At 35.6% G+C, this 16,970-nt stretch overlaps 1 protein-coding gene across 2 annotated transcripts; it reads right to left on the bottom strand.

Annotated features, from left to right (window-relative positions):
• Positions 1 to 1,708: 1,708 nt before the first annotated feature.
• On the bottom strand, positions 1,709 to 16,920 carry LOC123566146 (15-hydroxyprostaglandin dehydrogenase [NAD(+)]-like). 2 transcript variants are annotated; one of them, XM_045360026.2, is made up of 8 exons: positions 16,770 to 16,920; positions 14,674 to 14,778; positions 12,078 to 12,201; positions 11,184 to 11,290; positions 7,292 to 7,388; positions 6,766 to 6,842; positions 5,864 to 6,030; positions 1,709 to 4,740 (listed from the first exon to the last, which is right to left on the bottom strand). In XM_045360026.2, the coding sequence occupies exons 2-8, from the start codon at positions 14,764 to 14,766 to the stop codon at positions 4,614 to 4,616; spliced, it is 792 nt and encodes a 263-aa protein (XP_045215961.1). In that variant the 5' UTR covers positions 14,767 to 14,778; positions 16,770 to 16,920; the 3' UTR covers positions 1,709 to 4,613. The 2 variants fall into 2 exon arrangements, with proteins under 2 accessions (XP_045215961.1, XP_045215960.1); XM_045360025.2 differs by having other exon boundaries at positions 16,642 to 16,775.
• Positions 16,921 to 16,970: the final 50 nt, after the last annotated feature.

Below are 16,970 nucleotides of genomic sequence, written 5' to 3'. Positions count from 1 at the left end.
AGGGGTAAGGTTCTTGACCTATGTAGTCATCAAATGATGACAAACAAGTGTGCTCAGTTTCAAAGTTGTTGCTCTTGTAGTGTTCAAGTAAAGTGAACTAAAAAAATAACCAAAAAAAAAAAATACAATTTTCTAAGTGTGTGTGTTTAGCGTTTTTTCAACAAAGTTTCAGTCTTTTAAACGACTGTGTCTACTTGTAGCCCAACTTTATAGTGCTGTCTCACTGGAATATTACACCATAGACAAATAACATGATACCCCACTTAGTTGCATTATACCGACTCCTGGCACTATCATCCTCATCATGCTTGGCGCCTAGCGAAGAAACTAGTGCATATAAAACTACTCTGTTGTATACAAAACTTCTCTCACAGCTGTGGTATGACGTGACCATGGAGCGAACCCACCAACCCCACACTCGGAGCTGGCGCATAACCACTAGGCTACCGAGGCGGTTAATTTTCTAAGTAAAAAAGGACTAACATTCTGGCAAAATCAAGCGAGAGATATGGTTCTTGGCCAACATACTCATCTGATGGTGAACTCTAAAAACTGTTACTGTTACAGTATTCAAGTGATGGACCGAAACACCAACAAGAAATTACCATTAAGGACAGGGGTCTGACAAAACGTATGTGACAATTATAGGTATTGGCTTGCGTACTCATCTAATGATGATAAACAAATGTACATTTTCAATAGTGTTTTGATCTAAACAAAAATCTTAACCAACGCCGGCGCCGACGATCAAATGACAATAGCTCGTAGATTTTTTTCAAACGAGCTAATAATGAAAATATTTAAACAAAGATGTCTGGACATGTATATCGCTGAATGGAGTGTATGCAAAGGTAATAGTCCAGGTATAATGTTGTTTAACGAAATAAAACAAAACTTTGAAATGACAGAATATTAAATGCTTATGGAAAATCTCAAATATAGACAGGTGATCACTAAACTAAGGCTATCATCACATTGTCTGGAAATAGAATATGGTAGGCACAGAGGCATTCCGCGAAATGAGCGATTATGTGCACTATGTCAGTTACGAACAATAGAGGATGGGTATCATTTTACGTTAGAATGTCCGCTGTGTATAATGACATTAGAACCCAGTTCATACCTCAAAGATATAGAATTAGTCCAAAGAGCTATAAAATAAATAGATTGGCAACTTGAAAGGCATATAGAGCAAATCTCGCCAACCTCCCGTGACAAAAAAACGAGATCTCGTTACCGGAAGTGGCGCTTTCTCCACGCGCCATTTTGTATGCGAAAGCAATTATTCATCGGTAAAATAATTATCACCGTATGACCACGCTTCTTTCGATGGCAAAAAAACCCCCTGTACTTCGTGTCTTAAGACCATTTCTCATTAAACTAATTTTGTTTTAGAAGCTAACATGTATTTTAAATGTAGTTTTAAAGGTACAAATTGTAACTGCATGCTCGCCGATGTTTGTTTTTAGTAAGATAACGCCGAATCACGCTCTGACACGAGCTCACGCGAGATTACAGCCAGTTGCCATTCTGTGTATTTTATACTTCTTTGATTAGTCCAAACATGGTTAAATTCTTAGAATTACTATCATCTTGTAATATAGAACTATTATACAGACTTGCAAAATACTTGTTGAAAGCGTTTGAGAAAAGAAAAGCACTCCTCAATGCAAATTGAAGTCATTGTTAATGATTGAAATTAATATTTACTACAATTTCATGTTGCTACATATATGTCAAATTTATTTTTCAAGCAAAACGACGAACACGAACACGTCGAAATAATGAAATAACCAAGGAAGTCGTCAAGGGCGTGAACTGGTGTAGCCACAATTGTATATACGTCCGTACGCCGGTATAAATAATTGTCAGATTATTACATCTTCATTTCACTATGCTATAAAATCAAACATTCAGCCTATCCAAACAAGGCATGGTTTATCATTTCGAGATACTAAAGAGTAATTCACTTAAATATTTTATTGCAATACTACTGTAGACTATAGCACCGTAAGAAACATAAACAAAACATAGTTCTTTTATTAACTGCATAATTATATAGAAAAATTGTAAAAAAAAAAATCATTAAAATACATTTGTTCACAAATTTATATTTATACAGCAAACTTAAGTGAAATATATGAATCTATACAAATAATGAAATACATGGTCCTTCGCGGGACAATGTATTATTAGGTTATTTAACATTGTTCTGTACAATACGGAGATATATTTGGACGAGTACCCAGCTGCGAAAACTATATTGGACGAGCCGCTAGGCGATTTCAATATGCTTTTCTCAGCTGGGTACGAGTCCAAATATATCTCGTATTGTACAGTACAATGTTAAATAACCTTTTTATTCTATATCTATTTTATCTTACTATAATAACAGTTTAAATTAAAAGTGTTTCACTGAATATTGTATTCCTGCCTTTTCTAGTTTTTCCCAGCTTGGTATCAGTGCAAATATATATTATACAAAACAATGTTAGACCTTAAATAACCTTTTTGTTCTTTATTTATTTCACTTCATACGAAATATACGTTATTCATTAAATGTTTTTTTTTCTGTGTTTCATTATGAAAAAAGTATATGGTGCAACCTCCCTATAACAGCCATTTGGCGATTTGCGTGGTAATAATACTTGGCTGAGATATTATGCCCGCAAACATTGTCAGCAAGTTTGGTGGAGATCGAATGAAAACTGTTCGACTTAAGAGAGCGGACAAAGCTAAATTCCCCAGTTTTCGAGTAATTCAAGGACTATAATCAAAGAGTGCCTGGTATAATTTGGCTGGTTATCGAAATTGGCCGATTATGCCTACAAACATTGTCAGCAAGTTTGGTGAAAATCCGATGAAAACTGAATTAGAAAGCAGACATGTTTTGGATGCTGACCGCCCGTCCGCTGCCATTCATTATCTTCTCCATTTTGTTTCTTATCCGTTAAATCTTCCAATTTCTAGGTTTCGTCTAGTCTGTGTTCAGACCGTATGTTTTGTTCAAAGGAGATAACTTCTAAGGCTATTCAAATTTTGTATAATTATGTCCCTTGTCTTCTCAAAACATACGAATCAGAGCCAGGACTGATGAAGTCAGAATTTTTCACAGAATTATTTTTTCTAAAACAAGAGATCACAGAGTGATCTTGGCGCCCACCAATGTGCCATTTTTGAGTGTTCCAAATTTCAAGACTTATTGACTAGCTTAAAGTCAAATTTCATTTCCGTACACAACACTGTGCATGTTGTCCAAATTCGAATGCTGTAGCTTGAGAAATGTGAAAGTAGGTCACTAGATCAAGTTCAAGGACAAAGTTCTTTGTACACAAAACTATGCATGTGCAACAAGTGTGAAGGCTGTAGTTTGAGAAATTTGAAAGTAGGTCACTAGGTCAATCTTAAGGTCTAAGTTTATTTCGGTACACAAAACTATGCAAGTGGTCCAAATTTGAAGGCTGTAGCTTGAGAAATGTGAAAGTAGGTCACTACGTCAAAATCAAGGTCAAATTTCACTTCAGAACACAAATCTATGCATGTGGTCCAAATTTGAAGCCTGTACCTTCAAAAATGTGAAAGTAGGTCAATAGGTCAATGTCAAGGTCAAAGTTTGTTTCGGTACACAATCTTATGCATGTGGTCTAAATTTGAAGCCTGTAGCTACAGAAATGTGAAAGTAGGTCACTAGGTCAATCTTAAGGTCAAAGTTCATTTCGGTACACAAAACTATGCAAGTGGTCCAAATTTGAAGGCTGTAGCTTGAGAAATGTGAAAGTAGGTCACTAGGTCAAAATCAAGGTCAAATTTTATTTCCATACACAGAACTATGCATGTGGCCCAAATTTGAAGCCTGTACCTTCAAAAATGTGAAAGTAGGTCACTAGGTCACTGTAAAGGTCAAAGTTTGTTTTGGTACACAAATCCATGCATGTGGTCCAAATTTTAAGGCTGTAGCTTGAGAAATGTGAAAATAGGTCACTAGGTCAAAATCAAGGTCAAATTTCATTTCGAAACACGAAACTATGCATGTGGTCCAAATTTGAAGCATGTACCTTCAAAAATGTGAAAGTAGGTCACTAGGTCAATAACAAGGTCAAAGTTTTTTCATTGCACAAAACTATGCATGTGGTCCAAATTTGAAGGCTGTAGCTACAGAAATGTGAAAGTAGGTCACTAGGTCAAAATCAAGGTCAACTCATGTCAAGGTTCATCTTGCCACTCAAAACCATACATGTGGTCCAAAATTGAATGTTGTAGGTTATTGACAAGAAGATTTTAAAAACTTTTCCCTGTATAAGTCTATATGAACCATGTGACCCCCAGGGCGGGGCCATATTTGATGGGGGCTAAAAACTAAAGATTATCTAGTCGGTAGCCAGACTAGGTTTCGTCCGGAACGGCTTCTTTTAGCGACTTTTCAAATATTCCATCATCTGATGATCTTTCTTACTGTATTTTTAAGTTTTTGATTATCAACGAACGTTTTAATATCTAAATCAGATAGCATTGTAATGACTTGAATCGTTTTAGATATAGAATAAAAACTGTTATATGCTGAACTTTCTGGTTGAACTACATCAAATATCACATGACTTGCGTGTTTAATGTTCTTATAGTTTATGCGGATGTTCAGTAAATCTGTATACAGCCCCTCGGCTTTTCTCAATCGTGACTACCGCACCATTATTATCCTCCTTTTCTATCAACTCTATCAGAGCCGCGGAAACATCTTCAACGCTGAAAAAATAAGACATCCAAATTCATTTACTTCACCAAGGCCCGGTCTTCCCGCTCACTCTGCACTATAAAACATATCACTTTGAATCTACAATAATTTCACATTTAAATAAATTATCTTGTCTTTTGCATGATTCAACTTGACCTGTTTTTATATCATACAGTGTAAAACGAGAAGTTTAGAAATCTGACATGTCATATTGGAAAAAATGTAAAATGTCAAAAAAAAATACTAGTAAAACTCTAATGTTCTAAAAAGTACTCCTTTGAGAAACATAGAGAACAAAGAAACGTATTTTAAAGCAAAGCATGAAATATTAACTAACTTCAAATGAACAAGTTGAAAATGTGATGTATGCTCCCCACATATACCATATGGACACAGGAACAAAGCATTAAATATTTAAAAGAGAGTGTGTTTGTTAGTGCTAACAGTGTTGTAAAATTAAGTGTGGAAATGGGAGATAAATCAATAATTATGCAATAACTATATACCGCCAAAATATTTCGTAGAGCATATATGATACATGTTCACAGAAAATGCAAAGTTTACTCTTTTTCATAACGTAAGAAAAAATATATGCCTGCTGTTTTATGTTTGTTTGACTGTTTTCCTTATTTAAAAGCGTTTCAGTGTTCATGGATATCAGACAATACTTTGTTCCTCGCGGAGAACCTGTAACGCTGTGCATATTGTCTTTGGTCTATGGCCTCCCATAAAAAGCTATCAAATTTACACGTGATAACCAAATTTGCTGGCAGTTCAGTTATAGAATGAAAGATTTCAAGATTGTTCAGACGATAACGAAGTTCTTTTGTTAGTTTTAACGTCACACATGAGCTTTTGATTACGGAAAAAGACACCAAAAGCCCCTTTTGGACATTATTTCAGACACAAGCAGATACCCGAGTAGAACCAATAACCTTCCGTATGTCAGTTGGATGGTTTCCTCGCATGACTAAACCATAAACACAGCGGTGAGATGCATGCGATTTGCAGCCAACGACATTGACCATCCGGTTAAGGAGGCACTAGGACAGTAAGAACGACATAATCAGATGACGGAGAATTGTGACTGGTCATCAAACTCAAGAATTCTAACGTGGAACACTGTTTACAAACCTGTTAACACCTATGCCATGTATAACTCCTTGTACTTGCTCTTCATTTTCATGGTATGTAATTAGAGGCGGGTCTTCAGACAAAGTATCAGACAGCATATTTGTATCACTAAAAGCTGGACACAAACATGCAAAGCTTAATCCGTATGTCTTACACAAGGGGTTTGCCTGAAGAAAAAACAATTATATCACCAATAAGCAAATGATTTACAACATATCCTTAAAAGATCCCCATTGTCGAAATGAGAAAGAAATTTTCGTTAAGCGGAAATAAACGGACCGGTAGACTACAAGACTACTGTACACTGAGCTGTAGTGTTTTGGCATTCAAATATTTGGATTTTGACAAAAAAATCTTACAGTGAAAGGTATATTTTTCCTTCATGCAACTTGTGTTAAATTATTTTAATATACATTCATCCTGTTTCGTTATATACGTACAATTGTTTCAAAAACAATTATACCGAGCATATTGCCATATAGGAAACCTCGCGTGACATCAACATATCATCATTTTAATCCCAATCAACCTCAGATACAAAAGCGTTTAGCAAAATACAAAAAAAAACAATTTAACAGCTCGGTAAATTTATGAATCATTTAATATGTTTAACGGATTCACCACTTTAATGGATATTCGGTATTCCTTACCAACGTTAAAATTTCGTTATATCCGAATAAAATTTAACCGAATACTTGTTTCGCGGCTGGTAGCTACATGTGTTACATCACGAGCTCCACGTGCAAATGTCAAGTATCGAGTATAGCAAAAACCAAACTGAATGTTGCTGCATTTTCTGAGTATATTATAATGCAAGCATTGCAAACACTTGCTTTTCTCATTATTTAAAATAAACTGTGTATCAGAACATGAGAGGGTGTGTGTGTGTGTAAATAACTTACTGCCCAACTTCTTGTATATCCAACAACTCCATATTTTGATGCTGCATACGCTGGCATGAAAAACACTGGGAATAAACCTACAATAAATGTATTACACAAAATACATCATTCTTTCAATAATCAATTTTACACGAGAGATGATGAAAACTGAAAAAGGAAATATCCCTATGCGGTGATCACTTCAGTATTTCTTTGCAAACACTTTAGAATCAATATGCGAGCACGATTTGTTGTTGCCCTGTGCAACACGATGAAGCATACATTTTAAAAGGCCTTTTCTGCGAAGACACTTCTAAGCTCATTTCCGTGTCCATTTAAGATACATATGTTACTGTACATATAAAATTCCTATTTTCTTTAAAGACGTTCAACCTAAAATTACGGCAGAGGTCAAGCGGATATTCAACTACGAGGTCAATTAGGATTTTGCATGGGTTCCGCATGGTTATTTCACTGGAAACAGGCTCGAGTCGAATAAATTAAAACAAAGCATTAATGATGACATTTAAAGTTTACATGTGCTTACCGCCGGTCGAAGCAACGTTGATTATAAGGCCCCCATTACCGCCTTGGTCTTTTCTCATGTGTTTAATTGCTAGATCTGTTCCCCGCATTGTTCCCAACTGAAATCAAAACCTTATAAGAATCAGATGTACTTTTCCTTCCTAAAAAGGGAAATATGGAACTTTTGACAATATTTGAGCCACACCATGAGAAAACCAACATAGTGCGTTTGCGACCAGCATGGATCAAGACCAGCCTGCATACTGAAGAATTGGGCAAAAATCGATTCTATTATCTTTCCTTGTTTATTGAGATCAACGCTTTACCTTGTTGTCTCCCTTCGACCGTCTAGCTAAATATCGATCACTATCGGATATTTTTTAGATCGTTATGGTTCGGCTATCTCCGTTTATCGTATCACGGGAGGTGCCGATCATAAAAAAAAACAAGGATTATAGATTACAGATCTCCTGTAAAAACGTAGTGGGAAGGGTGATTTATTTTACACCAATTTTAAGTACCGGTGCAAATATAGTCATCAACTTGCTTTAATTCTGTTTTTCAATAATGTAAAATACGGAACGGAAAAAAGAAGGTACTACGTTATTTATTCTTTTATTTAGCATAGTCAAAGAGCTATAAAAAAATGTTTTATACTTCTTTGGCATAGTATATGAAAATATGGTCAACACTACATTATCTTCTTTATATTTTACATTAAAGAAACTGAGACATAAAAACAAATATAAATACACAAAATCATGTACATTAGGCGAGCATAACATACATGTACATGAAACTACTATTATCTTAAAAAATAGAAAGCAGGAAAAATTTTTTTTTAAAAGTGCTTACAAACTTGACAATTTCATTTTCAGTTATTATAAATAGATGTGAAATGCGTTTTTTATTATTATTATTAATCATATTTAACTTGTTAAAATTAATTTTGCTATGTAATGAACATTTGAAAAACATATTGTCACACACTGATGAAAAATGAACAGAAAAAAACAAACTAGCAAACATACTTGACAATGTAAAAGGTATCTTTTTATGACACCAGAGCCTGTTAATTGGAAGTGTGACCTATTTGCCCCCGAGCCAGTCATTGTGTAATAAAGTATGTGCGAATTATGACTTCTCAAGGTTTCTCAAAAGGGACTGACTGACTGATTTAATAAATGTCAGATTTTTAAAATAAAAAGTGGAAAACCTAAGAATAAAACAAGCATACCATAGAAAAAAGTCTTTTAGAAAAGATTTAGGATAAAGAGACACTAATGTAGTGTAAAGGTTATTCATAATAACTATCACGAATATTTTTACTATATGAACAAGGGATTACAGATTTTTCATATCTTTTAGTGTGTGCTATACCTTCTTGAGATTAGCTGTGCGTACATTCAGTTCAATTCAATTTCGATTTATTGCATAAATACAATGCCTACAGCAAGTGAAAGCATTATATAATATGGAGCAGAGAAAGTACATAATAATTTTCAGGAGAGACAATAAACCAAAGAGCTATAAAAAATTAAAAATGTATTTTATACTTCTTTGAATAAACTAATAAATTAATAAACGACAATTTTTCACAATGTTGCCACAGAACTTCTATACTATAATATTTTCACTCTTAGGCGAACTTTTAACACGTGTTCTGTATATCTATATTTTAATGTCGAACAATTAACCTGTATTGAGGAAAAAATACTGTTGATCAAATACAAGTAAATACTCAATCAGTGTCCCATTATCTTATGTATCTAACAACATTTGTACTTGAAAATGAAACAATATATTTATTGTGTATTTAAGTCTCGTTCATTAAACATGTTACAATTTTCAAAATGCTCTTACGCAGTCACCGAGAACATTATTATCTGTGTAATAAAAAGACCCGATCGTCCCTAATCCCCTAATAAAAAGGTGTTGATAAGCAATAAACTTGCAAAAAGCTGTTAATTGGTAATAAACAACTATCGAAAAGCGCTTTAAAATGGCTGTTTCAGGGGCTCCGAAAACAAGTTACTCAAATGTTGCATTATATAAATTCTTTATAACATATTTATGGTTAAAACTTAAATTAAGGGGTATATATAAGTATAATTAAACGAATCTTTAAAATACGAGACAGTGGTTTAGAAAGAAATATATATAGTTGCAACGTGCATCATGTCTTATATTTTTTTATTTATTAACATGATACGTCAGCATCTTTCTCTGTAACATTTATTTTGCGGTAAGCTTGTAATTCCCAAAAACTATGGTTCGCCTTAATATAACTGAAATTATTCCCGCACTATTATTATCACTTATACTATGTTGTAACTATTTTCTGTATCATCGGCAGCTAAACTTCGGGCGGGTTCGTGCATTTCCGCACGCGTCCGGAAATACCACGGACACGGCAAATAAAGAAATAATACAAAAATCACCAACATTTAAACGTCTAGAGAAGCAAGAAGACATTAAAATAATTTCAAAATAAAAACATATATAAAAAGTTTATTGTCTGTAGAATACTTCAATAGGATAATAAATATTCTCAATATATGAATAAAGTGGCTACAGGGAAAAGAATAAGATACGTATCACAGGTTTTTGCTTATTTTATTCAGTAACTATATGCCGTAAACAGAGACTGATAGTGATGTTTTTTAATCGCCAAGGGAAGCATTAATACTTCATTTTAGATAAATAATTTTTATATCTTTGTAAAGAGAAAAGAATGACGAACACTTCAATAGGATAATAAATATTGTGTGTTCATTCTAATTAAAACAATATTTGTTCAAACTTTTTTTCCTTCTTTGTTTCTATTGGAAAATATTAACCAGATAAAAATCGATATCGCACTGCCAGGTGATTTCAAGGGGGATAATTTTACCGATAAGACGACAAATTTTACCTAATTGTTGATCATGCGCGTCCGCGCAGTCTGGTCAGGATCCATGATGTTCGCTAACCGTTTCTCTAATTGCAATAGGCTTTGAAACCGAACAGCACGGGTCCTGACCAGGCTGGTCTGGATCCATGCTGGTCGCAAATGCACTATGTTGGTTTTATCATGGTGCGGCTAATTTGCATTTATATTAGAAAGAGCTGAGTAAAACATTAAAACTGATGACAAAAAATATGAAACTCAGACAAAAAACATAATCTAAAGACATGGCAATATAACAATTATCGTAAAATATCTTCAATAAATGAAAGAAACCAAATATGACCAGTTTTTGCTAGAAAACATTATTTTGGGAAATACGGTACATATAGTTTAAATTTTAATAATGCCGCTGATAAGTTAAAATACAACATAACTCACATATTGGTGAAAAAATACATGTTTGTCTATTAGCAGTAGGAAGTTGCTAATCCGGGTAAAGAATGAATGAGCATGACTATATGACAAGTTACCAAATGGTGAAATTTGCACTTTACTATAAAACACGTATTTCCTATTATTGTAAAACAAAAACTATCTATATGATCCGTGCCATGAGAAAACCAACATAGTGGCTTTGTGACCAGCATGGATTCAGACCAGCCTGCGCATCCGCGCAGTCTGGTCAGGATCCATGCTGTTCACTAAAGGTTTCTCTAATTGCAGTAGGTTATAAAAGCGAACAGCATGGATCCTGACCAGACTGCGCGGATGGTTGGTTTTCCCCTGGCACAGCTCATATGATATTTCTAACATGTGGTCTTAAAGCTTACATGTATAACCTTAACAGATACCTGTTTTCAATATCTCAGAATGTTTGTATATAATACAAAACCTGTAGTCTTAACATAGTATTTTGTAAACCATTTTAAACAATCGTTTAACGTAATTACGACATAATATTATTTCATGGGGGTAATAGAGTTACATGCTGAGTAGAAAATATTACAAAAAAAGTCATACGTACAAGATTTATTTCTATAGTTTTCTGTGGCTGGCGTTCATTCAATATTCCTGCATTATTTACAACAATGTCAACTGACTTAAACTTCTCCAGTGCCGTTTTCCACAATCCTAAAACCGATAAAAAATGATTCTTTAAAAAAAACAACAACCAAGAAACATAAAGCAAATTGAACCCAACATTTGATGCGAACTAGTACTTGCATAGAAAGAAATATAAAATAACCATCTAGAAGACAATGTTTATGGCGGCTGAGGTTTCCCAGTTTCGTGTTGGCGCGGGCGCCATAACGAAAAGGCGGTACATTTAAAACCTCGTATCTGTGTCGGTGCAGTTGACGAAATTCCCTGCATGGAATTGATAGGACACATTTTTTTCCAACCGAGAACACGACAGGTGTCATATTTACCTCCCCAGCATCCAGTCTAGTACGATACTGCTGGAAACAGTACCAATTTAATCAGCACTGAAAACAAGTCAGGATATCAGCCGCGATCGGCAATTGATCCCAGATCGCTGACGCAGTAGTCCAACCCGTCAACCACTGCGACACATGACACATGTATGTTCCCAGAAAATGCTCGACTGAACTTTTTACATCTATACTGTGAAATCGATTACTTTCGTGAGCAAGAAATTTCGCAGTTTTGAACAATATGGCATTTTCGTGGTGATATGGGTCCGTGGTATCCAACTCTTGATGATATAATGAATTGTACTTTTATTTGTTGGTTGTGATTTAATTTCGTGGATAACGATACCACGAAATCCACGAAATATTATTTCCCGCGAATATTATTGATTTCGCACTATTTCTTTTACAAAAGGTTTCTCTATTCTGTTAATCTGTACACAATGCTAAAGAATTTGACCTAGGGCATAAAAAAGTAATTTTACCCGTGAAATCCGTGTCGTTTGTAATATCACATTTAACAAACATAGACTTGTCCTCTCCGTACGTCTGTTTGAAGGTTTGTTCTGTCTGCAAGCCATCGGCAACATTAACGTCGGCAAAACATACCTATAGATACAAAAATGATTTTGTAACTGAATAAAATATAAATGTTAAGTCGTCAAGTTTTTTTTACGGTGGCACAAACGGGTGACATAGATGTTTGTTTTTATACTAATACGCGCGAAGATGTTTTTTTTTACAAAAGTACGTAATAATATGTGAGCTGATGTTTTTTTTACACGTATTAGTTATTACATGTGCACGAATTAGTTATAACGTGCGCACGTATTAGAACAAGCGGGCCATGATGATCCTATATCGCTCACCTGTTTAAACTTGACCTTGGATTCATTAAGATAAACATTCTGGCCACGTTTCATGAAGATAGCGTCATAAATGTGGCCTCTACCGTGTTAACAAGCTTTTCTTTTGATCTGCGTGATGACCTAGTTTTTGACCCCACATGACCCAGTTTCGAACTTGTCCTAAAAATCATAAAGATAAACATTCTTATCAGGTTTCATGAAGATAGGATCATAAATCTGACCTCTTGGATGTTAACAAGCCTTTCCTTCGATTTGAGCGAGTGACCTAGTTTTTGACCCCACATGACCCAGTTTCAAAACTGGCCTAGGAATCATCAAGATAAACACTCTGATCACCTTTCATGAAGAAATGTCATAAATGTGGCCTCAAGAATGTTAACAAGCTTTTTGTTTGATGTGACGGGTGACCTAGTTTTGACCCCATATGACCCAGTTTTAACTTGGCATAGGAATCATCAAGATAAACATTCTGACCAAGTTTCATGAAGATATGGCCATAACTGTGACCTCTATGATGTTAACAAGCTTCTCCTTTTGATTTGACCTGGTCACCTAGTTTTTGACCCCGCATGACCCAGTTTCCAACCTGGCCTAGAGATCATCAAGATAAACATTTTGTGCAAGTTTTATCAAATGAAGCATAAATTAAATCTCTACTATGGCTGAAATGGCCAAAATAGAAAATTTTGCCCCTTTCAGAGGCAGTAACTCTATAACCCATGAAGGTATCTAGCCGGTTTTCGAAAGGATCCGAGACCTGTATTGTGACTTAAATTGTGTGTAAGTGTGGTTAAAATCGAATGTAAAATGTCACTTCTATAGCGTTCAAAAGGTAAAAATGATTTTTTTTGCTCTTTCAGGGGTCAATCAGGGACCGTAACTCCGAAACCAATGATTGAATCTGATGGATTCATCGTGGAATCCAAGATCTATTGTTGTTAAAGATACTTTGCGACTTTGTTTCAAATCAAACCTTAAATGAAGTCTCTATATGGTTGCAAAAGCCAAAATAGCAAATTTAACTCTGGAACCCTTGATGGGATCTGGCCAGTGTTCGAAAGGAGCCGAGATATTATGCCAATACAAGTTGTGTGCAAGTTTGATTAAAATCAATTGCAAAATGTGGTCTCTATCGTGTTCACAAGAAATTGTGGACGGACGACGACGATGGACGAAGGGCGTTCACAAAAGCTCACCTTGTCACTTATACGTGACCGGTGAGCTTATAAAAACATCTATGTCACCTATGTGCCACCGTAGATTTTAGATATCATTACATTAAATTGCACAAATATTCTTGGTTGCTATCAAGATAAAATTCTTTAAACATGACATTACAATTTAATGTACTTACATCAATCATTTTATCAATAACAAGAGCTGTCGGAGGACAGCAACGCTCGACTATTCAACAGCCTTGTCAATTGAATGAAGACAAAAGTCGAAAAAGGGCATAATCTTTTAAAAATGCAAAACAGGGTTATGGAACCTACACAGTGCATATCAGCTTATGACAGTGGACAAGTGTGTGAAGTTTCAATCCATTCCCATCAGTGAGTACTGAGATACCAGCTTACATACAAAACCTTAACCAAAAATTTTTAAGTCGAAAAAGGGGCATAATTTTGCAAAAAAGCAAAATAGAGTTATGGAACCTGTGCAATGTAAGTTAGTTTATCACAGTGAATAAGTTTGTGAAGTTTCAATCCATTCCCACAAGTGGTTACTGAGATACCAGCTTACATACAAAAACTTAACCAAATCGGGACGCGGACGCCGACGCACGCGAGTCCAATAGCTCAACTATTCTTTGAACAGTCGAGCTAAAAATCACATGAGCATGATGACATCGTGCAAAATATTCAAGAAAGCGCTTACAGGCTTCAAGTGAGACATATGCGCTTAGAGACTACATGTGTGAATGTGCGCCAATAGCCTATATGTACGACATGTGCACCAGTAACCGTAGCAAGTAATTAATTCAAAGTCACGTTACCTACATGCAATGTAAAATGATTGTACCTATACAAGTATTTTCAAATATTTTATGTCAGTCGTTCCTTCCACTGATTAGAAATACCTACCGGTAGGCCTACCAGTTTAGCCGGTTGGCTTGATTCAAACTATGTGTACTTAATTCTGTTCCACATGCGAAATTCGTAGTCGGTTTAGCTCGGACTAACCACCTGCAGCTGTGTGAGACTGACTTTACCTTGGCTCCTCTCTTTAACAGTTCCTCTGTAAATGCTTTCCCAAAACCGCGTGCTCCTCCAGTAACTATGGCGACTGATCCTGGAATCCGCATACTGTGCTTTGACTATAAAAATATGAAATAGCAATGACTTCCTTGTACTAACTGAAACTCGCCTTAATTGGCTGTGTACATATATTAAGTATCAAATTCAAACGAGACAACAGACAGGCCACTTGATTCAACGGAAATAAATCTGAAATCCAATCCGGATTTGAATATCAATCCGTGCTTCCCACATGTAGAGTAAAGTACGTATTTTTTTCGAATAAACAAAATTAAAGCAATAATATCTAAATGACCCTTTCCGCGAGACTGCACGCGCAATCTGAGATCATTAACAAAAATGCACACTTCAAAACCGGACACCAAAATGTCATAAAGAACATTTAAATCATAACTTATATGTATACTTCTTTGACTGTAGTGATCAAAAACTGAATCCAGGCGACCACGTGACTTTTACTAGATTAAAAGATATTTTAAATAAAAATCAGGACCAGTATTTATTATTGGAAGCCGAATTAAAGTAAAGCATGGCTCATTTTTCTGGCTGTTTTTATTCACATTTCGAAAAAATCAATAACATTTTGTTTGTTTGTTTGGGTTTAACGCCGTTTTTCAACAGTATTTCAGTCATGTAACGGCGGGCAGTTAACCTAACCAGTGTTCCTGGATTCTGTACCAGTACAAACCTGTTCACCGCAAGTAACTGACAACGTCCCCACATGAATCAGAGATGGAGGACGAATGATTTCAGACACAATGTCTTTTATAAAATCGTCACGGAGAACATACGCCGAGCCCAGGGCTCGAACTCACGACCCCGCGATCCGTAGATGGGTGCTATCCCTATTGAGCTTAGCGGGCGGGCTAGATCAATAACAACGCTTTTTCTTTGATTTTCTTGTACTGATGGATTTTGTATCAAGCTACTGTTCAATTGTAAATGTAACGATTGAAAGTTAGTTCTGTGCGTTTGGACGGGTATAAACCACACTGGGGTTTCTGGGCTTCCTAGGCTAGCACGATTCAAGGATTTACCGGAATTCCCGATGTGGTTTATATCGTTACCATACAGTATAACATTTTAAAAGCATTAAATGCGTACTATTAAGTGCATCTTAATGATCTTTTAACAGACGCACAAGCATGGCATCAAAGAGCTCCGGAAGTTTTGTTGCTGATAATATTATAATTATTTCTGTAATTATTCCTTGAATATTCTCTTATCTATGTCTAATTGCCTGACTCTTATCTATGACTAATTGCCTGACTTGGGACGTAGGTTAATTAAATTCTAAACTATGTTCATTCCGGATGTGGCGAATGCATCTAATTTCATACATGTTCTCAACGTAATAGTAGGCTAAGTCAGGTTTTGGAACGGAATGCAAGACTAAATTACTAAATGTGTGAAAACGAAATCATTAGCGTTGCTTTTCATTAACTGAGTATGACATGTTAAAAAAGAGCATTCTTCGACCTAGCCTTATATGGCTTATCGGGGTGATTTTTTTTATATTATCTGATATATAGCTGTCAGCCTATCACGCTGTCCTATATTTTGGACTATGGTAAGTGGAGAAGTTGTCAACTCGTGTTCCCTTTCACAACTTTATAAATACAGTTTACGACGACGGCGGAATGCATGGATCTCAGGCCTACCCGCTCCCACACAACATGGTCCGCAAAATACGATGTCGGTAACTGCGGAGGGTGTCACTGGTGTTGCTTCGTGCAGACAAACTGAAGATCCTGCCTGCGCATACTTTCAAACATATATATGCCTAACTTGGTCATTGATAATTATGTCGGAAAACGCCCATACACTTAAAAGCATACCTGCACATAAAATGTTCTGGTCTAGCTACGTCCGTGAGCTGATAAACTAGGTTAATAATTACTTACAAAAATCATTACATTTACCTTTTATGTCGGGCTGTAACTCCTATTACCACGAAGTACAGAGCACACAGAATACGAGTCTAAAGTTTGTTGTATCCAAGTAATATGTATGCATGTTTATAACACATCTACAGTACATGTACACTCACCTGGCATAAAACGCATGTAAACTGATGCTGTCCGAGATTTTTAAAATCGTGTAAACCTTCTTACAGTCAATTATGATTAGCGTTGATCAGCATCTGAAATTCTACTGGTAGAAAGCACGTTTATGTATGAATTTCATCAAAATTGGGGGCACCAGAACGACAGAACAAAGTGTGGACGTTATACTGATTAACCCTGTGTCC

The sequence above is a fragment of the Mercenaria mercenaria genome, chromosome 8 (genome assembly GCF_021730395.1).
Source record: "Mercenaria mercenaria strain notata chromosome 8, MADL_Memer_1, whole genome shotgun sequence".
In the NCBI taxonomy this organism is placed as follows: Eukaryota; Metazoa; Mollusca; class Bivalvia; order Venerida; family Veneridae; genus Mercenaria; species Mercenaria mercenaria.
Note: the sequence above shows the minus strand (reverse complement) of the source record. Positions and strands in the feature narration are given on the sequence as shown.